The sequence below is a fragment of the Anabas testudineus genome, chromosome 2 (genome assembly GCF_900324465.2).
Source record: "Anabas testudineus chromosome 2, fAnaTes1.2, whole genome shotgun sequence".
In the NCBI taxonomy this organism is placed as follows: domain Eukaryota; kingdom Metazoa; phylum Chordata; class Actinopteri; order Anabantiformes; family Anabantidae; genus Anabas; species Anabas testudineus.
Genome location: NC_046611.1, coordinates 32,738,517 through 32,762,047, shown reverse-complemented (window position 1 = coordinate 32,762,047; position 23,531 = coordinate 32,738,517). Strand labels below are relative to the sequence as shown.

Genomic DNA, 23,531 nt, shown 5'->3' with positions numbered 1-23,531 from the left:
TGCATTGCAGGACTGAGCTGTATGTGCTGATGGAGGTTGCTGAAAACAAGCTGTCTCCGATGCTTTTTGTGCAGTGTGACCCAGTAAGGGCAGGCTTGACTAAACGACTCTAGGCTACTGGAATTTGCGCTTTAATTGATTTCCCCTAAATTGGCCTATATTTGCCCTAAGTGCCAGTTTAATAGTGGCACTGCTGTGGAACAGGATCCAACAGTCGGTGTATCTATTGAACATAAATGAAATCCATAAGGAGCTAAAACAGAGCAGGTCCGGAGTTAAAGTAAGCCAATAACAAGAGCTGGAGTGCAGATGTGCATCCTTGTGGAGCTGGAGAATGAGTCTTGTGATGGATTAAAAGTCACAATAGGGAACTTCTGTTGATTGGCGGTTGAGTGTGTCAGATACGAAACAGGAACGGATCGGGACATCCTGAGAAAATATCCATACAACCCCCCTGTGTTAAAAGATCTTTTGTTTGTGTATTTTAGTCAGATAGTCAATCTGAATGAGAAGATCTTAAGTAATGGTTGGAATAGTCCCAGAGGAAGTTATGTTGTGTTAACATATCTAGAGGCAGTAGTAATATTTCTGTAGCTCCGATCTGTAAAGGTCGATGGAGTGTTGGGGTGGGTGGGGGGAGTAAAAGAAAGAGAGAGAGAGGAAGAAAGGGAGAAGAGAGAGAGTCATGTCATTTAACGAACTGAACTGCTGCGATGTGACTCAGTGCAGCTTCGCTTACACATAAAGACACGAAGCTTTTACCACATAGGTAGGCTGTTTGCAATCGAGCCAATCATTAACCTCTCGGAATCCACAAACTGCCACAAACTGGGAAGGAAGTGTATGCGTACCTCTATTGTCTTGTTTATATCACCAACCGCGCGTTTCTACAGAGTCGGGAATGTCCAGAGCGCAGCGGCGATCATTCCTAACAAGCTCACATCTCCATGTGTTTCTTTCCACTCCACAGCCACGGATTACTTCCTGACCGGGCATCATTTGGCTCAGTAGGGACGCTAAGAGACTAGGTCATTTTTTTTATATACTTTACTCTTTGACTTCTGTGGAGAGGGAATGGCACGGTCGGTGTCGGAGCGAAGGGCATTGCCGGCACAGGCGAGAGGAAACAGGAGATGAAAGACAGGATGCCAGCGACCTGAGCCCGCAGTCACATCTATTCCAACTTCAGACACTTCCCTTTTTTTGTCGAGTTAAAAGGAGAGAACCCTGCCAAAAAGCTTTGATTGGAGTTGATCTGAGCGATTTTTTTTATATGCGTAATTTTATTTTTTTCATGATAACACAAGGATGCATTGTGGATTAGCCTTTATCCTGTTCATGGAAATATTCTCGGTGGTCAAGGCTTTCAAAAACGGTAAGTTTGACATTTCATGCCTGTATAAATAAAACTTGTGTGTTCTTTGTAAAGCTTCTAGTCCTATTTAAAGATTTGCCATCCCATATCTCCCCTGATTCTTCTGGCAAACTCGCAAGCTCACCTGCCCTCTCTGCCAACGCCTAAAGAAAATCCTTCTTATTCTAAATCTTCAGTATTACAGATATTGTTTAGTAGAGATCGCATTGCCTCTTTTATTAATTATATTTAGTCTTTAATAAATGTGACCTTTTTACCTCTCTGTTGTGTTTATGATGTTGGATAGTGATTCTTTGAATAAACCTGTTCTTAAATGTATCAGGTTTTATTTTTAATAATTTTTTGAACTCATCACTTCTTATTTTTAACACACACCGCGTTTGTGTCAAAGTTCACTAAATGATTTAGATCAGTTATCAGCGACAGAATAGAGTTCAAAAAGTCAGCCCAAATCCTGCCTTTCCACAATTTCCCCGTGTTCTCACAGCACCAGTTTTCGTTCGTGCTCATATTTCTTTTCATTTTATTCCACTTTAATAGATTTTTAAGAGGTGTGCGTTTAGGACAGAACGACATAGGGTGGAGGTTTTTATTAGAAAAGGATGAATACGGGCGAAAATGAGGATACATGTGAGTGTAAAGCAACAGCGGGCCTCTGGAAAACAACTATTAAAACAAAATTCTTCCTTTTCACGATAAAACTCCTCTTAAAAGGAACTGTACGACTGACATTTGGCTTCAGCTAAATGAAACATTAAAACCTTGAATTTTGTGGTTGATTGTTGATGATGTTGTTGTTGTTCTATTTTATCAGATCAAATGATTATTTTGAATGATTATTACTTTCTTCTACGTCTGCTCTGTAATTCTTGGACTTTAGATCTTTTCTAAACTTTGTTCCCTCTCTCTTCTTCAGATAAATGTGGAGGCAATATCAGAATCTCAACCGCCAACTACCTCACCTCCCCCGGATACCCCATGTCTTATCCCCCTTCTCAGAGGTGTGTGTGGGTGATATCGGCGCCTGGTCCTCACCAGCGGATCCTCATCAACTTCAACCCGCACTTCGATCTGGAGGATCGAGAATGCAAGTAAGTAACATGAGTTAAGGAGTGTGTCGTAAGAAGCATTGGCTTTTCTGATCCCAGAAACATTCACTTCATTTAGTGAGGTTTTGCCTCTTGTTGGGGATGCAACGAATTGTATGAAATACTTAATCTCACTGGCTTTTATTTATACCACAGGAAAAGTGAAAAGATACAAATGTCCATAAGCGTTTCAGTGTAACTATTGGGCCCTGAGGCCTCTGCAGAACAATGTAGTGCGCACACCTGAAGGCCGACCACCCCGACCCACAGAGAAAGAATGAGATATCTAATATTTCTAATATTTAGCTTGTATACATGTGGACATGGGTTTCTGTATGTGTGTGTGTGTGTGTGTGTGGTGGTGGTGGTGGTGGGGGGGTCTTAGCTGCTGTCTTAGGCATACCCTGACTAACCTTGTAAGTCGCTTTGGATAAAAGCGTCTGCCAAATGACTAAATGTAAATGTGTGTGAGAGACTATTCCCCTCGTTCCCTGATGCATATTGCACGTGAAACTGCGCCATCTAGTGCTGACATGAACACTCTCTCAAATCGTGAAAGTAGAATCCCTCTTTGCCAATACGTTAGGCATCACTGCCGTTTGGTGTTGCAATAGAAATAAGTCACTTTTGTATAAAATAAGTTTCAATAACCATTCCAAAAACTCCAAGAGGTCATCAGCTGTAGCTCCTTTATACACTGAAATGTATCCATCTGAACAAACTGTTTACTTCATTCTGTATAAGAGTTGTGAACAAACAATCAAAAGAGCAGTGAAATTACACTTATTAGCTGAATATCACAATGGGACTTAGTTACTGATCTTTATTTGACTTGTAGACCAAACACTGTTGCATCCAATAGAAGGGGTATGTGTTAACCTGTTGTCAGGTTAAGTCAGTGAAATCAGATACAGACAATAATGTGATGAGGCTTTGTCAGTGTGTGGGTGCCTTGAGGTGAGCCTTGCCTGGGCAGACTGCCTCACTCTCATCGCCTGTGTCTGTGTGTGTGTGGCTTTTGCGCGTGTGCTGGTGCCTCTGCCTTGCCCTGTCTCAGCTGTTTGTTTACGCTGCAGGGCTCAGGAGAGTACAGGGCTTTGCTGGATCCTGTTACTGTATCCCTGTTTCACCTAAAACCTGGACCTTGCACTTCTTTTGTGCTCCTTGAATGGCCCCCATAAAGTTTTGCGTGGTTTGTTATTTTTAATCCTGGATTTCAGTCCCACTTTAACTGTTCTTTACTGCTGTCAAGGATTTATGGCAGACAGGGGGATGCAGTCTTTTTCCAAGTTGACAGGAGGGTGGGCTTTTAGCTTAGTGATCTATCGATGTATAATTTAGAAATTAGTTCTGCCCATTCATTGAGCATCCGCTGCCTTTATAGATTTCAGAGTGTGAGTAAATAGGCTGTTCATAAATTTGTTAGCAGATGAAGTTTAAATAGTGGATGCATTTGTATGTGTGAGGATCTCTAGAGATGACCTATGTAAAAAGCTGCTTGTGCCACGCAGATGGCTTAAGAAAGGCTCTAACCAATTTTCATTTCACTTTATTTTAAATGATGTCACTGTTTAACATGAGGATGGGTTATTGTACTAAACTCTGACAAAGCATTTCATAGATATCATGATTGTTAAAAGGGAATAGTTACTTACTGTATGGTATGTACCCCCAGACAGTAGCTCAGTGTGCTTATGTTGGACCCATCAGACTCCCTGTTGCAACCTCACTCACCTCACTCAGTCCTTACATAAAGGAAACTGATGAGAGCTAGAATGGCTTCCTTATCTGATGGACTGGCAGAGTGGGTGGAGGGGCAGGCAGTAGGGGCTAACATGCATGCTTCAGTGAACTGCCTTGCAATCTAATTAGTGGGCAAATGGAACACATATGCCCCACATGTTCCTCAACATGGCTGTTATCAGCAAGCCAAACAAGAATCACTAAAAGTGGTACTCATAAAAAGAAAAACAGCCTTCACTGAGTGGAGTCTGGCAGCTGTGTTTTTGCTGCATGTGTGCGTTACCCTTGACAGGTTTGTTTGGGGAAGTGAAGAGGCCTGCATCCTGAGAGCTGGAGGAGGAAAGCACTTCATCACAGAGATAAGGAGACTAAGTGAACCCTGCTATTCTGAATGCAGAACATGTTTACCTTGCACGCAATGCATGACTTTCACAGAGTTCTTAAAGCTAATGAAGTTTGAGGCAAAGGTGCAGGGTGCTTCAAGGCAATTATCTAAAGTAAGTTCACTCTGAAAACCAGTGGAATGGGCAAACTAAGCTCAAATTATAAACTGAAGTAAATAGATATGCTTTGGCTCCACTTTCTCCACATGCACCCATTCTGTTTCTCTGGTATCTGATAAGGGCTGTCAAGCTCATCTGGCTGTGACCATTCTGCCATGTAAAGGAAAAATGTCTTATTTTGTTTTAGTAGATTTGAATCTTAAGAGACGGACAGATTGAATGACAATTTATCTAATTTGAAAGACAAAATAGGATTTTGTGTCTTAGTTCGATAAAGTTAGAGATTTCGGTGTTAAACTCGAGAATCTTTCATCCAGAGTGGCAGGCTTTTCTCTCCACCTTCTCCTCTCCCACTGACTCAAAGAGGAGAACCAGTTTTCTATACATGATGTATCAGTATGTTATGAATATTTGATGGCAATGGATTTGATCAAAAACTAGCCACTGTACTTCTTCAGCACTCTGAAATCCCCTGCAGTCAATCAGCCAGTCAGTCAAGGCTGCACTGTTTGTTATAGGAGCAGAAGAGAAGGGGTCAACATGGAGGAAGAATGTCTCCTCCTTTTTCAGTCCTCCCTCACATTCTTTGCTTTGTTCTCCATCTGAATTGTAGTTTTTGAACAGAAATTCCAGCGGGATGGTTTGTGCAATAAATGGAGGGGCTTTCAAATCAGATGTACGGAACTGTGGAACTAGAGAAGAGTAGATATTTGAGGAATGTCTTCTCAAGCAGCCCTGTGTGGGGGAGACTGTGCAAAGTCAACAAAAGTTTCCTGCCTTGTCATGCTTTAAAAGTATTGCAAGAGACTCCTGCCTTTAATTGCCTGTAATTCAAAGCTTGGAAAATCACTCTGTTCCTCTTTTTAAATGTAGTCCTTGCCTTTCACTGCCCTTCTGCCCTTTCCATTCTTATCTCCTGCTGAGCTGCTCCATGGAGCTTCTTGGCCTGCTGGGAAAGCAAACATTCGGTGCTGTGTACCATCCACAAAAGACATCCTGCCCCTCCTGTCATTCCTGACCGGGTCTGCACTACAGAAATGACTGTTGAGTGTTACCGTATTCGAGATCTACAGTTGGCTCTTTCTTTGTCATGGAGAATACTACCATAGTGCACAACAAAGAGGGCCACATGTTTATAGGAAATTAGAGTGGAGGACAGAAGGAGCTTTAAGGGGTAAAATCCACTTGGCAATTTTCCTTAATTCCTCTGTTAGCCTTTCACCTGAAAAGCATGCAACAGTTCCATGACAAAGAGGAGTAGAAATCGCTCCTCCCTACATCTGAAAACCATTCCCCCATCCCACCCCCCACTGTTCTCTCATGCTCCTCTGTAAGGCAACCAGTGGCAAATACAGAGAAGTTGGCTGTGTGGCTGTTTATCAACTGTTGTCATGGAAGAAAATAAATAAGGCAGGAATGCAACAGGAACTTTGCATGTGGCAGTAGCAGCTTTTAAAGAAGGGAAGTGCTGTGGCCTGTGGGGCTGATGGGATGGGGCTTTGGAGTGACACTGATTGGTGGAGATCCATATGAATGAATATAGTTCATAGCATGTCAGACAAAGCTCTATGCTCGAAAAATAAAGAGTGCAACAGCACTTCTTTTAACTTCCAGGTTAAGTTATGCACCTGGAATTTCCACAGCAATAGATTCCCACTATTCATAACAATGCAAATCAAATTATACCAAAACTTACTTTTGAAACTGTGTACCTGGAAATAAATTAGCAACAAGAGCAGTCTACTTTGAATATCAGTTGTTTGAAAGCATAATACTGAACCTTATTTTGTCCGCACAGTAAAATCTCCACCGAGAAGCCCAATCTTAAATTTTTATTTACAGAACTGAACTCAAAGCAAATCAAAGCTGCAATGCTGATATTTGTTCCATGTTAATTAACCAGATGGCAGAAAAGACAGGGCTGCTGACATTGACGTTGTAACAGAAAACCCTTGACCTTCACTGCAATCACAATTTTTCTTCTTCTACATCTCTGTTAAATCTAAAATGTTATTCCCCCAGGTAATTGGCTAGATTAAAGGAGGTCTGCACACATGTGCTTGTATGTATGCAGTAGTGTGTTGAGGATCCTTTTTTTATTCAGCAGTAAAGTGGTTCACCTTGGCCATGGCTTGGAAGGGCAGCCTGATTGAAAAGCTTTCTGGCCATGGCATCTGCCATCCTCCCCGCTGCTCTGTCACTACTTTGATTCATGCACAACCTGACTACAACTGGGAGGTGAGCCACTCTACCTCACAGCAGGAGGGTGGTTCACTTCACAGAAAAGGAGTAGAAAAGGAGGAATGAAGGAGAGAGATAAAGAGAAAGAAACGAAACAAGGCTTATGCTCATAACCCCCTGGATTTTAAGTACTGGTCGCAAACAGTGTCTGTGACAGCACAGAAGCATCCAATCTCATGTGTATGCTTGTTTTGCTTTTCTTTTCAGTTTGTGGCTTCCTTTTGCTTGGCCGTTTCTGGCACATGCCTGCTGAATTCTTTTTTTCATCTGCTTGTTTTTCTTTCCAGTCCCAAACCAATACAAGCTTCCCTAAATGGAAGTTTCCTGGGGTATGGAGCTGCAGCCCACATATCTTAGAGATACAGAACAGTTGTATGCTGTTTTAGTTTTTATTATCCAAAACACATTGCTCAAAAAGGAGCTGTATGGAGGTTCACGACCTTTGGAAATCTAATTTCTGCTTCTGGGTACGCATCTATTTACTGCAAGGAAATCATACTTATTTTCTCAGAGCATCAATGAAAAACACTAAAGCTGTAAATCAATTATGTGTTTCTGTTTCCAAAGGATAGTTGGCAATAAACACCCTCTTCCCGGTCTCTGCCTCACTTATAATTAGCAACAGGTTTTCCTGGCTTGCCTTTTTTTCTTCCCATCCAACGCAGATTTCTGAGTTTATGAGGTGCTATGGAAAATCACCTGATAGGGAGGGTGAATGAATGAGGAATAATTTGAATTCATGATATGTGGGTGGCAGAGCAGTAGTCTGGAGGGATTATTTTCAAGTATCTCCCAGAGTCTTATTTATCCAGCTCTGGACACTCTAATACAACTTGTTTAGGTTTGTCAAACATGTTTCATTTAGTATTCTAACCCTGAATGGGGCTCATAATTTTGATGTGTTAGTTGGTCTGCTCCATAGAAGGCATGCATAAAGGATGGCAAGTGGGAGAGTGGGGCACAGCGACACAGCGTTTTTTATTCAAACAATCAAGCAAGGTGGAGCAAAGTTTGTTTGCAGTTGGTAAGAGGGTATATAGGTAGGAAGTAAAGCCAAGGACCCTCCTGTTATAGTTCAACATGCCCAGGGTCATTCTCGGTCACTGTGTATGTGCACAGCAGGCTGTAGACCACTAGTGTTTCTCCACCACTCAACTTGATGTGATTTGTTCATGGTGGCGAGCAGACAGTGATTGATGGATAGTACCCCACTGTTCTCTGATTGACTTACAGTAGACCCACTCAGAATCACTTACTCTTTGCTTGATCTCTCCTCACTAAATAGACAACATTAGTAATGGCTTTTCTTTTCTGTCGCAACAACTAATGCATTTTTTATCACAGTTTTTATTATTTTATTAAATAACACTAATTCCAAGGGTTGTAAATTCATCCTGTTGCATCATCCTTTTGAAGGGTGGTGCTGAAAGTGTTATTAGGCTACGTTAACATTATGAGCTTTAACGCTCAATGCAATTTTATTTGTGTTGATGATTCACATTCCGGTTTGTATCCATATCTTTGTTTAGCCACATTTGTTGTTTCTGTTCTCCACACTTATTTTTGCCAGCTGAGAAGAGCCAACACTCACTGGATGACAGAAGGAAAACGAGCTGGTCTGAACATCTTGAAAGCGGCTGTTTTGTCAGAGATTCGATTGAATGTACAACAACATACAAAAGTTGCCCAGATCTGATTTGATTAAGACAATAATTTGCTCATCTGTTCATGTATGAACATGAATTTTCCAGGATGACCCCTGTCTACATAGTGACAAGAAAGCATCTTTTCTGAATCCATACTTATCCCGTTCCCCACACAATCTTACCAGGAAGCAGAAGAAGAGACTGTTACTAGAGAGATGGTCTGCTAGTTGGCTGGAAGGTTGTATTCTGGGGCCAGGAACTGAAGAGTCACCTTGACATCCAAATGCTGGCAAGGACTGGCTGGCCATCAACACTTAGATTAGCCCTGTAATGCCAAGTATTCAGTCTCGCTGGACAGCTCCATAGAAGACATGCACCGCATGTGGCTCTCATAGCTCTGCATATCTGCATATCTCTAAAGTGCTGCATCATTGGAAAATCTGTGTTATTTGCACACAGTGAGAACAATACAACCATCACAATGATGGTGATGTAGTAATAAATATTAGATATTCGGTTGTTCAACATTCAAAGCACTCTGCCTGAATCTGGAAACAACCAATCAACTGACTATGTTAGCCAATTCTGTATGTGCCCATTGTAAGCACTTTTGTTCTCTCTCTTTTGTTAGGAACCAGAAATAGCTTGTTTTGTCTCAAAGTTTGGACTGTAGTTAAAGGACAGGTGTGGCTGCTACTGGCTGTTTAAACTGAAGGGGACATCCAAGTTCTGCACAACACTCTCTCATGTTCGCTGTCTCACTTTCAGCCAAGTAGCTGCATGTCCAGCCAGATGACCGGGTCATTGAGCACTGAGCCTTAACTTCTGGCCCAGCCCCCTGTTGCCTCCACAGGCTGCAGGGAACAGAAAAATAAAAAGAAACAAATGAAAAGAAAGATGACTGTAGGGGGAGTGGATGGGTTGTTTAACTGAATAATTCCCAGTGCAGTTATTGCCACCATTCATCTTAAGCTTCCTACTCATTTCAGAGCCTTGTAAACAAATCTTAGAGAGACAGAGAGTGTGCTTTACTGAATCTTTAGCAAGCAAACGTTTGCCAACTACCTATTTTAGCAGGTTTTTTTTACAATTTCTCTCTTTTGTTTCTGGTCCTTCAATCTGTATATGGACGTCTGAACCCACATGTCTTCATACTCATTCTATCTTTCCCAACAGCCAGTCTTTCTTTCTTGCTTTCCATTCTTGAGAACAGAGAGTTTTAAACCGCACCCAAAGCTTTACCTCCAGTTGACCTCAGCCTCAACTGCCCTCCTCCTTCCCCTTCCTCCACCACTCTCACCCTCAGCTCCTCTTTCCCTTTATGAATGCAGCATATTCTTTGTATACACACCTTATTACCTGACAGGGAGCACCGCTAGCTTCTCAAATCATCATAAACAGATACAGTATAAGATTGCCTATGTATTTGCCCCTCAATTTTAAAGAGTGTGGCAGTTTTTCCTTGTCTATAAAACATCATCTAGAGCTGTCAACATACCCTTTTTGTGATATACATAATAAATGATATGATACTCTTTAATTAATTTTATTTTGTTAATCCGATTAGCATTGTGAATCTAGTCTTTTGTGGGTATCTAGGCATTGTCCTAAAACAGCATGTTTTGAACAGGGAGAAGCACAATAAGTCAATTACACAGTAAGTCTGAGTAACCTGTGCGCCCTGCCTTCCTACTTGTATCCATGTAAATAAGTCTTGCAGGTGTCCCAAAGCGTGAGTATTTGACGAGAACAGGAAGAAGGCAATATGTAAAAAAAAAAAGACAAAGTACATTTCAGCCCTGGTGTCCCGCACCACCTTATTCTTCCAGTATTCTTCCGCACCACCTTATTTGTCCAGTGCCTTTTTACTTCTACCCTTGACTGATTGCTGAAACATTGACATATCAGCAGAGCAGTGCTAAAGACCCCTGTAGAGGTCTCTCTCTTCAATCACATGTGTCTGCTCCTCTTTCCTGTGTAATCAGAGATCCTCTCAAATGTCAAGGTGGGACAAATGGAAACAATTGCTTCCTGTAATGGCCCCAGAAATGGGCTAGCATAATTCTCTTTCTCTCTCTCTCCCTTTCTTTCTTTCTCAGTGGTCTTTTCATCCCACCTTATTGTTTTACTTTATTTCCCTCTATCTTTCAGACTTCATGTTTTGCTTTTTTGGCCCATTGCAAATCAAGTCAGTGTTGCCAAAGTCTAGAAGCTAGATTTCATGATATAAAGTACAGTATAGCTGACATGTTGCATAATAGCTCTCAGTTTAAAAGACGATTACATGGCCATTACACTGTGACGTCACTTCTATTACATGTGTCTTAGAAATGTACCCCAAGGGTTGATTTCTTAATTTGAAAAACTGGATTAAGAGTCTGCATATTTGTTTTGTTTGTCTGCACTAAGATGCATATGAAGCGCTGGTATGCATGCATGTATGCTGAGCAATTCATTTTTGAATCCCCTTAACAGGGGAAAAGTGCAAAATTTGTAGCTCCATTTTGCCATGTGGGGGTTCATATTTAATGATATTTACTCATTTATGCAGTAGTAAGAATAACAAGATGTGGATAGACAAATATTATCATCTCTGATCATAACTGCGGCTTTTATATACAGCTTTCTGGAAGAATTATTTGCACCTTCAGTGTAAGGACCTAAAAGATGGCAAAAAACAGAAAGCAAATGTGTTTTGATTGAACTACTAACATAGTACAGCATTTCTATAATCACATTGTGGTGGTCTGCTGGTTTATAGTCTTTAGTCATGCAAGGCAAATTTAATGATGGAAGGAGTATACATAATAGAAAAGAATATGGACCCCACCCCTTGTTCCTGTAGGTATGTTATAGTCAAACAGAAAGCCAGTCAGCTGAACATATTAGAGCGTTGCAGGGTTCAAAATGCACTAGGTCCTGCACATAAGAAGTTGAATGTCTGGCCTATAAACAGTGGGAGCTTTTGTGATCATTTCCTGTGCTCGTATTTCTGAATAAAGGATTCTTGTGCATGTTGTAGAAAGAGAAGGGGGATGCAATAAGTCTAAATAGCCACATTCATTAATTTGATTGTTGGTGACAGTGTAATTAGGAGGGCTAATGGATGGAAACAGCTAAATCTATCAATGCTAATAATAATAGCTGTTTAGGAAAGCAAATATGCTTTTCAAACATGTGGCAAAGGCCACCATAACATCACAAACAGCCACGGCATCTAAACATATTACATTAATATGAATATGAATATGAATATGAATATGAATATGAATATGAATATGAATATGAATATGAATATACATCCGAAGAGGCCCTGACATTTAAAAAAGTTCTGCTTTAATCAGATGGTCTTGCCCTCCAATAAAAATCTTCATTATCAAGTAAGTGGTGTTTAGACAGACACCTGATTTTTTGTTGTTGTCTGCCAAAGTAACTGGGGTAATTGCACTTGAAAGCGTTAGGAGAAAGGCAACTTGTTGTTCTCTCAGTCTCCCTCATACAAATGTTAAATATGTTTTGCTGGGGCCCCACATGACAGTTTATTAACATATTATGTCCCCAGCTGGAGTTTTCTCACAGATGACAACAAGGCACTTTCCTGCTAAGTCTCACTGGGCCTCACAGAGTTGTCCCCAGTATATTGTTTAGGGCTTTCCACTGTAACTTGTGACGTGTAGAATAGTTGTAGATGACATGTTTTTGTGAAGTATTTTGAGCAAGTTACCTATAGTACAGCCACCGAAAGAGAAAAGCTAGAGAAAAAGGTATGGCAATTGTTTATCTATCCACATTGAACAATGGGTAATCTAGGGTTTTCCACTGTAGCTGAAGCTTATAAATAGTCTGAAATAGAAATCTAAACAGCTGTACAAGGCTTATACCTTCTGTCACAGCGTACTGCTTTTGTAGGACCATATAAAGCAGACATTTAAAAAAGGAGGACAGATTATTTTCATGGGAGAGCTTCTGGTGATATCTATACAGTAAATGGTATATTGTTAGGCCAGTAGGTTGTCGCTATATGGCTTCGCTGGGCTAATGTTCTCATTTGACACTAGAGGATTGCTTTCTCTATGTGCCTGAAAAAAGAAATTAAGCTAATACATTTGAGTTGGTGAAGCGAAAGTCATTGAGAATTACATACACCCCCCACCTAATGCCCCTCTAACTCCGTCTTTTCTCCATTTATTTTCCGCCTGGATTAGCAAACTTGGCTGTGGTAGGCAGCAGCTGTGTGCGTGTACTGCGGCATGTTGGCAGGCCCACCCAGACGCAAAGCATACTAGACAGATGACTAGGTCCATGGCTCACTGGTTTGTATTGTTATAAGGAAGAAGAACAGTCACAACAACAATAATATAATATAAAAAATCTCCACAGAGTCCCTTGAGGAGAGGACACTAAGTTTAATTTGACAAGAAGATGTGGGACCATCTGGGGGTTAAAAGTAGGCCATGTTCATGTTCTTCTTTTCTGATCCTAGATGGAGATTGTAAACCATACTCTGTCTTCCCTATGGACTCTCATCCCTTGAATGGAGCCCCTACAGGTGTTTAGAGCAATGGAATCGAACTACATTTAATACAACTTGCAACATTAGTGTTTTTAGAGGTGTCAAACTGTCCTGACAAGCATTTACCATAATGTATTTCAGATGATGAAAGAAGGCTTGGATCAAGAGTGTGAACCCAGTGGTGCAGAACCACTAGAGTTCTGGCTGGTGTGAGTCATTTAGGCACAAATCGAGATCTTAAGTCTTTCTTCCTTCATTTCTTTGTTGTTTAATTTCTTTCTCCACACATAGAACACAGTGAGGACCTCCAGGGTGTATTATCTCTTCCATCTACAAGTCTAATAAGACTACTCCTTTAATTTGGCTACTTCTTTAATGAGTCTTTAAAGTCAGGCACACAAACAGCAAAACTGCACGCACAAAGACTTGCTTTGCTCTACTGCATCTCGCTCCTCTGTCCTTCTTCATGTCAGTGAGGTATCTCTACATCCATTTTTAGGTGTTAGGCAGCACTCAGCTTTTAGCAGTTGCAAGGGAAGTCAGATAGCTGCAGTGAAAGAGGCTCTGAGGTGAATTTTAAGTTTTCTGATAAAACAGTTCAGGGCCACAGAAAGATCGATGCTCTGTTGTGAGCTGGGAACCAAAAGATGTAGAAAACTCACAGATGTATTGTTTTATAATATGTTTCAACTTTGTTGAATGAATACTGTATGTATATCTTCTCAAATAATATTAAGAAGACAGGTGAAAATAATTTTGCATATATGCATGGGTTTGTATCTTTGGTCAGACCTGATATGCTTTCATCACAAATAATTGCCTCAGCAACTAAACTAAACTAGACAGTAACATCTTAACAACAGAAACCTGGTCCCCGCTTTAGGGGATCCCTTTAAACTAAATAATAAATAAGTCCCTGGCCTTTTAGCCACAAAGCAAAGGTGGGAGGGACTACATTGTAAACACCATGTCAATCTAGTATTTTCTACTGAGCTGCAGCTGATAAAGTTGTTGAAAACAACAAAGGTTGTGTCAGCCTAGTAAGGCTGCTGCTACAGCTGGTGGAGCTAGTGAGATTAGAGACAGAAGACCTGGTCTGAAGCAGAGAGAAATGACACCCAGCCGAGTTTTCTTTTTTTTTACACAGTGACAAGAGGACTAAGCTAAACAATTTTATTTATTAATTATTACTTAATTATTAAAGTTTTTTGAATTTTGAATCTTTAATCTAAAAATTGACAAGCTCAAGTGGAGGAAAGCATATCTTTCCATCCAGTTTTGGGTCATGAAAAGAGGTTTCAAACTAACAGCTTCATTTAGACACAGATGGCACACACAAAAATTCCAAAGGGCCAAATGTTATCAAATTATACACTTGCATATTGACAGCTCCATATTATCTTGGACCACTGTGTCTGAGCAGAAAGATATCTTCTCAGAGGAGGACCCAACTTCAAAGACATCCAGAAGTGTCACATTTAGTTAAATCCAGTCTTCCCTTTCAACTAGCATACTCCCACTTCCTCCCATAATATTTTTTATTACATTTGAACACACAGGCATCCCTCCCTCCGATTACCACTAGTAATTTGATAAATATGTTGTTTGAATGTGAGGCAGATGTAGCAAACTGTTTACACAGGACTAAGTGGGAAAGGGTGCTGTGGATACATGTCAGGCCCCCATCGGCCTTACACTTGGCCCACCATGAGCTGTCAAAGTGTAAATGAACAATTTATGTGAAATCCTGAGAATTAAATGAGTTCAGAACTGCTAAGGAGGTCTGATGTTTTGACAGTAATTTGGAAATCAAGCAAAACTATGAATCTAGGCCCCTTTGGCCAGGGGCCACGTATTTCTGAGGACATAGAAAGAGCATGTGTGTGACTGAATGTGCTTGCAGACATGGGGTTAATTATACTAAAAACATCAAAACTGATTTTACTGTCTGTGTGCATTGTAGTGTTTTATTTGTTTCTTGATGTACCACTGCTGTAGGGCATCGAGATTTTGCCACAAACAACACTTTGAGCAGTTAGTAACAGTGAAAACCTGAACTAAGAAAAACTTCTTACACCATCACTAACAGTCAAAACATGTCATTAGTCATGTCTCCTCTTCCCAGACCTACTTCAAACTATTACATGAACCTGACCTCAATGCTGCTATCATACATTGAAGATTCAGGATTCAAAAAACTTTACTAATCCCAGAGGGAAATAGTTTGGTCTCATTACAGTTGTTTGCTACACAGACAAAAAGAAAGGGAACCACAACCAGAAAAGATCCAACACCAACATAAATACCTAATAACATCATAAAGAAAACTCAATATATGTACAGAATATGTAAAATAGATGAATGAAAATGGGTCAATATTTATAGTCCATGGTGGAATTACAGCAATTATAAGACACCCCTTACAGAGGGGGGAGGAATTGTACAGATTGATGGCCACAGGTAGAAAGGACCTCCTGTGGCGCTCTGTGGAACAGAACAGAGCCAGCCCTCCTAATCAGTTTGTTTAGTCTGTTAGTGTCTGCCACCTTCATGTTGCTGCCCCAGCAGACCACAGCATAGAAGATGACACTGGAACCACAGACATATAAAACATCCGCAGCATGGTGCTGCAGACATTGAAGGACCTGAGTCTCCTCGGAAAGTACATCCAGCTCTGCGCCTTGTTGCACAATGCTGCTGAGTTCTTAGTCCACATGCACAGTTCAAACAGCACAGCAGTAATCTATGCAGGACAAAAAAAAAAGCACAATACAAACTGACGCTGCTTCTCTTTCTTTTGTCATGTTTAGATATGACTATGTGGAGGTGCGAGACGGTGTGGATGAGAATGGTCAGCTGGTGGGGAAGTATTGCGGGAAGATTGCCCCCTCTCCAGTCATCTCCTCTGGAAACCAGCTCTTCATCAAGTTTGTGTCTGACTATGAGACTCATGGAGCAGGTTTCTCCATTCGATATGAGATCTTTAAAACAGGTGGGTGGCCTAATATTCTGTTTGTGATGGTGTCTTGATGATTTGTTTATGTTTTGATTGCACTAATATATTTATTATAAAATATAGATAGTTGTGATTTGTTGATATTCAAATGATCGATGTAATCTTTTGTTCAAACTTACATCACAAATGATTTCACCTCTAGATTACTTCATCAACAAAGTAGAATCCAGTATGAAAACAAGACTAATAATTCTGACAATCTGGCAAGAAAGAGCCTCAATGCCTAATTCTATGATTTGTTTTGATTTGTTTTTTATTATGATTTTAGTAGGGAATCAGGTATGATTAACAACATACAATGCCTATAAAAGTATTCACCCCCTTTGGATGTTTCATCCTTTTATTGACATTATAAATCAATCACGGTCAATAAAAGTTGGCAACTTTAACACATTTCAGAGAAATACCTCATTAATGTCAAAGTGAAAACAGGTTTCTACAAAGTAATGTCAATTAAATTAAAGTATATATGGTGAAATCAGTGTTTGCATTAATATGGTGTCTGTCAAATTAGAACATGTGGAGGGATGTCCTGTTGTTTGGCTCCCTTTCTTGTTTGGCTTGACAGGATGAGGACAACACACATCTGGAGAGTAACTAGAGGACAGAGAGGTGCTGCAGACTGCTTTCATTAATTAACTTTAGTAGCACTCTATAGGATAAACCCCTTTGACCTCAGACAAGATGAATGGCCCTGCAAGGTCCCTCCTTCCCTTTAATCTGAGCTAGTGTGTGTTCGTGCTTGTGTTTATGTATCTGGGTATGTGTGTATCACCACACTCCACCAGGGCAGCTGGTGGACTGTGGGCCCATGTACCAGATCAAAGCGATACTCCACCCTGACATACACACACTCATCAACACTGCTCTATTCCCCTTCATAGGCTAGATAAATTGTCTACATTATTCTCCATATTAGCAGGGTATTTCATAGACTCAGCTATTAGCCAGGACTGATTATAAATGTGGCATGTTAGTGGCCCAGAGAGAGAAACTGCTAAACATTCTCGTAGATATGAGGAAGTACAGACCTCACAAGAAATATGATAGTAAAGTAAAGAATAGAGAGCTGAGAATCGGTCTTTTTTCATCTATGGAATACATCAAAAAAGGAAAACCAGGGCTGTGAAGGAATGAGGCTGTACATTAAAGGATGAACAGATGTACTGAATTTATTTTGTATGGGTATTTACCACGCAGCTCCATCCCCCTGGGGAGAAAAGCATCATGGCTGTTCTGATTTCTTAGTGGATCCAGGACCTAATTATGCTATGTTTACTCTGTTTTGAAGAACAGGCTCTGAGATCAATTAACATCCTTCTTTGTTATTGCAAGACAGTACCAGGCAGAAAGAGAGGTAAAAATCTACAGTGGCATCAAAAAGTAGTTACATAACTTCACTTTGTCACACTTTGTCATGTTAAATATTTAAGCTTAGATGGCTAGAATTATTATTTTCCCATCAATCAATACTCAGTAACTCTTAATGACTTTTCAGCTGTGTCTTGGCTATATGCTTCAGGTCAGTGTTGTACTGTTGTGTATGTGCACATGTTACTCTAAATGGCTTTTAACTAACCATAACAATCTGACTGATGGGAGTGCTACAGGTCCTCCCATCCCTGGCCAGATAGCCAACAATTTCATCACCAAGATCTACAAAGCTTTCTTTGGATTCATGACTTTGGTTTTGTCCCGAGAAGCAGATGTGAACTGTGGGATTTGCCACATACATATATCTCGGAAAGTAAAGCAACCTTAACAGATGGCCTCAGTGGAGACTAATGGTGAAAAAAACTAAAATGTTATCTTGAACCCATAAAGTGTGTAAACTGTAACACAGCATGAATGTTTCTGGAGCTACTGTAGCTGATTAAAAGTGCTTATCAACAAGAAGGGTATTAGTTAGAAAAATATTCTTTGGCAAACATTTGTAATATTAATGATGATACACAGATGCTCTGACAACGGATAAAGGATAAGGATGCATACACTGCATTCCAATGAAGGGAAATGTAAAGTGTGCAGGATGGTTGTCACTGGAAGTTGCCCTCAGGGATTGATACAGATTTTCTTCCTGAGTTAAAAACAAGTCTACATAGCTACACATATGTAAACCTGCACTCCTAACCATTACAAGTATATTTACATGAACAATGTTATCCATTTAAGCTGTAAACTGTGAAAATATGTTTTAACACACACTCCAAAACGCTGGCATTAATAGCCCAGTCTTTCATCAGTGGTTGTGTCTAATTGGAAGAGAACAGGTTGTTTTGCAGCTCTCTGAGGCCACTTCCACATCAGTCTCTACTCCTCATCCCAACCAACCATCTTAATTAGCATGGGATATTTATTTTATGTCCTGCAAATTGGCAGCCTCACATCACTGGCTGAGGTCTGGCAAGAGTTAGGTCATGGAGGGAAATGAGATAAAAAGAGTAGGGTTATGATTTTTTTAAAGGAAAGGAAATTATTAGCAAGCTAGTTGTAATCATGTATGTCTCGACGCATGCCTGTGACTTCCAGATAGCAATACACTATGAAAGAAAAGCATGATGAACAACCAACAAACATTCATTATGGCAGTCCTAAATAGCCCACTGAAGTGAGTGAAGAGGTAAGCCCAGCTCTGCCTCTGCTCACTTCCACTCGCATACACACACAAGCTCATCTTCTTCTCCCATTACTCATCAGAATAGGTGTTGCTCTTACGCTGAAAAACACAACGCTCATCATGTTATTGTGATGAAGGCAGATTTACGCTGTGAGAACACATTCAAGGTGTGTTTGGGGGTTGGGTGGAGTCTAATAGAGGTTATGGTTGCATGGACACACACATGTACCTACACACACACCAATCATGGAAACCTAAGACAAAAAATCTCTTTTATGGGATGCTAACCCCCCCACCACCAGTACACCAGATACCATGTCATAGTGCACTACCTCGGTGCATGAGACTGAGTATGGATAAACCTGATTTTCCATCTGTTTCAATAACATCCCACAGGCTCCAGGTTAATGTTTGACTTGGTGTTAAAAGAGTTTTTTCTATACTTGTGATTAACCCTCTGTCAGTGAACAATAAGAGCAGAGTGAAGGGGAAAGAAAAGAAATGTGTTAGATGTTGGGGGTAGAGGGTCTAATGACTAGCCAGAGGACTACATGAAACATAAACAGTGCTGATTTACTTAGCAGTACAAGAACAACACTGTCAGTTGTTCTGGCTCTGGCCAGACTCAGGAAAGAGAGAGGAATGGATAGATGGAAAAAAGTGAGTTGATGTGAGGAAAGGGAGTGCAAGGCAGATTTAAAAATGAAAATAATGACAGGCTGTCACATTTAATGCCTGTTCCTTGGCACAAAGTTGTTCTAATGATTAACTCCCAGTCTCTGGGTCATTTTTAGCACCTAAAGCAACAGCTTACAAAGAATTGGTGGATGTTTCATCAGGAAAATGACATGTCCTCTGCAGGCTCCTTGCACCCTTAAGGCTGAAAAAGCTGTTAAAAGAATATGTCAGACTACTAGATGTATTAAGTACCCAGTATTCCGATATATAGCTGTGTATGTTACCTTCAATACTAAAACTTTTTAGCTCTTTAACTCTTTCTCCCCATTCTGCTAAGCCAATGAAATCCCCATGAAGAGACTCCAACAATTGCCATAAAACTAGAGATAGACAGAGAGTGAATGAGCGGCAGGCAGCTAGCATTTAGCTCTCAACAAGCTACAGTTCATTCTCATGAAGCTCCATGCCAGCAGAGATGCATACCCTCCAAGTGCTATGTGTAGAGACACTACCACAGAAAAGTGCAGCTGCCCCCTCCCACACTTAGACATCAGTGCAAAACATTATGGATATAGAAAAAGGAACTGGGGACAAGAGCCCTCCCATGTGGAGACAATAGATATAAAAGATCCGTGTTTTGATTATCTTGCCAGAATGACCTACCAGAGCACTCTGTCTTCTATTGCTACTCTATTTCTTGCTGTCTGTACTGTGCCTCTTCATTGGGGAGGGGGATTAAGGGGGGATGCGTATCCCTGGTTCGGTCTCACATTAATGAAGACCACAAAAAAAACGATGATGGCTGATGGTAAGATACATAAACTAAACAAAGAATAAGCTATTGTACTTGTACATACAGTATATTTCACCTGTAGTCATACATAAAAAGTTATTAGAAGTTAATTGATTAATTTAATCCTGCTGTGATATTATAGACAATCTGCATTAGTTCTGATACAGTATGCTATTTTGGGTAACCATCTAGTGCTTGGATTATTTGAAGACCAGAGCAAATCTGTTCTGGTCAACTGAAAGAAGTTAAACCTCAGATGTAGAAACAAATAGAAAAAGTATCATTGTGGTCTTTCACCCAGGGGACAAATGCCATCCTCCAGACAATAAACCGGAATAGAATATCATTATTGTCATTGTATACGTATACATACAATACAGATACATGATTTGTCTACCTTTATCTCACTTCCAATCTCATTTCCTTCCTTTCTCCTACCTGCAGGTCCTGAATGCTCCAGGAACTTCACATCTAACAGTGGTGTCATAAAGTCACCTGGTTTCCCCGAGAAGTACCCCAACAACCTAGACTGCACTTTTATGATCTTAGCCCCAAAGATGTCTGAGATCATTTTGGAATTTGAGAGCTTCGAGCTGGAACCGGACCTGACCCCCCCTGCTGGCGTATTCTGCCGCTATGACAGACTTGAGATTTGGGACGGTTTCCCAGGAGGTGAGAAAATCGTCTGTGTCAGTCATACCTACTCTCAGTACCTGTAATTTAAAGTGGAAATGTGTATGTTAAGAACAAACAAAAACATAGTGCAACAAAATCTACCCCCTTGCTAATTCATTAACCACTGGGCTTTTGATGCTACAGCCTCACTTGAGATACTATAACAAGAAATTTATGGTGGATGCTAGAAAATGTAATCCCATTCAATTTCGACACAGAAAAAGTATCAATGCTAGTATAGGAAAGATAATATTTAAGTTGCTGCATCTTTTTACCCTGATTCACAGAGAATACAATTGCAAGAAAATGTCTCTAAAAGGAAATTTCCCTGTGCTTCTCCCCAGATAGAAAAAATGTTTAAGAGCCAACACAGGTCACTGAGATGAGCTAGAGTTAGACACTTAATAAAATACGGCCTTAATATAGCATTCACAAATCCATCTATAAAATCAGCAGGTAAGAGACGGTGATTGCAGGGTGAGCAGTGCTCAAAGCAACGCTTCCATAACTCAAACTCTGGCTTTGAACTTAGCTAATGAACTCACTTCGTTCTTCCAACACAGCCAAGATGCAAGCATTTCTCAACTACCAGTGACTGAAAATTCTAAGAATTTTATCTTTAGTACCGTTCAACCTGGTGCACAGTAACTTGTCGTTCCAAGTGTAAGGTTAACAGTAACTCACAGATTCTTTTCAGGAGAATATACCACATTATCATCACCTTTTTAAGATATATTTTTACAAATGTACAACAGGTCCCTGGGAGAACATCTCATTAATCCAACACTCACTGAAACAGAACACTACAACTTTGTTAGTGTTAGAAGAACATAGTGTGTTGTTTTTTTCAAGTGGTCCCAGCAGTGACTTCTGAATCAGTAGTAGATTAGCACAGAAGGCTGGAAGCATACTACCTACTGGAGTCAGTGTACAGAGGTGGAAGATGCCCAGCCAAATGCAGGTCTTCATGACACACTAGGAATGTCAAACCTCCCAAATCCCTCATCTTTCAGTAGAATGAAAAGAAAGGCAGAATGCAGAGTTCAAGGCATGTTCTTTAAAAGTTCATATCACTGGGTAGTCATGCAGATAATCCAGGGAGCTTTTTTTGTTCAGTTCAGGCCATAGTGGATTTAAAAGCACATACTCACCTGGGCTATAAAGATGAATCTAAGCTAGGCTGGAAGAGGCGTGTTTTGGATGACAGGATTCTGCAGAGAGGCAGGACTGTCACTTGCTGCTGAACCAAGCATTACTAATCACAGAGAAGATGCAGGTACCTAAACACGCAAATGTTGGTGAATGGATTATAGCAAACAGCATGGGCATAAAGCAAGGCCATTGTGCTCTTTTGCTTTCCCTATTATGCTTATCTATTTTTGGGTTCACTGGACAAGCAGGTATGGAATGCTGTGAGTTGTCATTATCCCTGTCTGGTCTTGCCCCTGTTGGTCCAGTTACCACTTTCCTTAACACTAAGCACCTTAATCAGCCTCACCTGTGTTCTACCTCTTCTCATGCACCTTAATCAGCAGATCTTCATAAATTGTCTTGGAAATTGGTTAATTCTAGATTCAAGATTTGTTTCAGTAATTTCTAGTGGCAAAATAAGAGATAGCAAAACAATGTCTTAATGAATAAATTAATAAATATAGTTCATCCAGAAAGTATTCACAGCTCTAAAATTTTTCTTCATTTTGTTATGTTACAGACTTATTAAAGAATGGGTTAAATTCTTTAATTTTCCTCCAAATTCCACAAACAATATCTTATAATGGCAATATCAAAGACGTTTGTTTGAAATCTTTTATAAATCTTTTTATATTAAAAGTAAAAGTCAAATAAATTCTTTGCTTGATACTTTGTTAAGCCACCTTTAGCACCAATTATAGCCTCAAGTCGTTTTGTGTATGATGCTCATTTTTGGGTTGTTTCTCTCATTCTTCTTTGCAGTACCTCTCAAGCTATATCAGGTTGGATTAATACTTTCTGGATACACTGTATGTGATGAGTGTAACTTGGGTTTGTGTAAATAATGTACATACTTTTTTGTAAAGATTGATTGATTGATTTTATAAATGTATGTAGTATAGTTGTTGGGAGAGGTGTGCTTAGTGAAACATATTGTGCATTATTTTGAGTGACTATATAGTGCTATTACACACCAAGGAACCTGTTGAATCCTGTGTTACAAAACAGTATCGACTGGTTTGAACCAGTCTTGTGATACATACAAAGGACTGATTGCTTCAGACGCCATCGGCCACATGTCTTTTTTCCACACCAAGCTTTGAAGCAGTGGTTGAAAAATGCAGCTGCAAATTTGAAGCTTGTATATGCACATTGGTGTCAGATGGGCATCACTAGTTCTTGTTTCTAGCCTAGCTTTTGCCCTATATTGTCAGACCTTGTTGCACCCTGGACCTTGCCTTTGCCTTGATTAATTGTTTATTTGATTACAATAAACTCCTCACTATTTTCTTTGTGTCTGTTATAATAATCGGGTCCCTTAAAACCAAAACATTGCAGTGAGTCATTTCAATCACATTGTTACAGGGTCAAAAATGCAACCAGTGCCACACCACACTGACACAAGTTTTCACATTAGTCAGTTAGTAGTTAAATCCATGTGTAACATGGCTG

At 40.2% G+C, this 23,531-nt stretch overlaps 1 protein-coding gene across 3 annotated transcripts in view; it reads left to right on the top strand.

The window, feature by feature from the left end:
* The window catches only part of nrp1a (neuropilin 1a), a 56,489-nt gene that overhangs the window by 850 nt on the left and 32,108 nt on the right, over window positions 1–23,531 (top strand). For 2 of the 3 annotated variants that reach the window (XM_026364449.1, XM_026364447.1), the window contains exons 1-4: window positions 664–1,375; window positions 2,292–2,466; window positions 15,920–16,101; window positions 20,658–20,885. In XM_026364449.1, the coding sequence (XP_026220234.1) occupies window positions 1,309–1,375; window positions 2,292–2,466; window positions 15,920–16,101; window positions 20,658–20,885 (652 nt within the window). In that variant the 5' untranslated portion in view covers window positions 664–1,308. Of the gene's footprint in view, window positions 1–663; window positions 1,376–2,291; window positions 2,467–15,919; window positions 16,102–20,657; window positions 20,886–23,531 lie in introns of those variants that run through there. The other variant, XM_026364448.1, reaches the window with a different exon arrangement.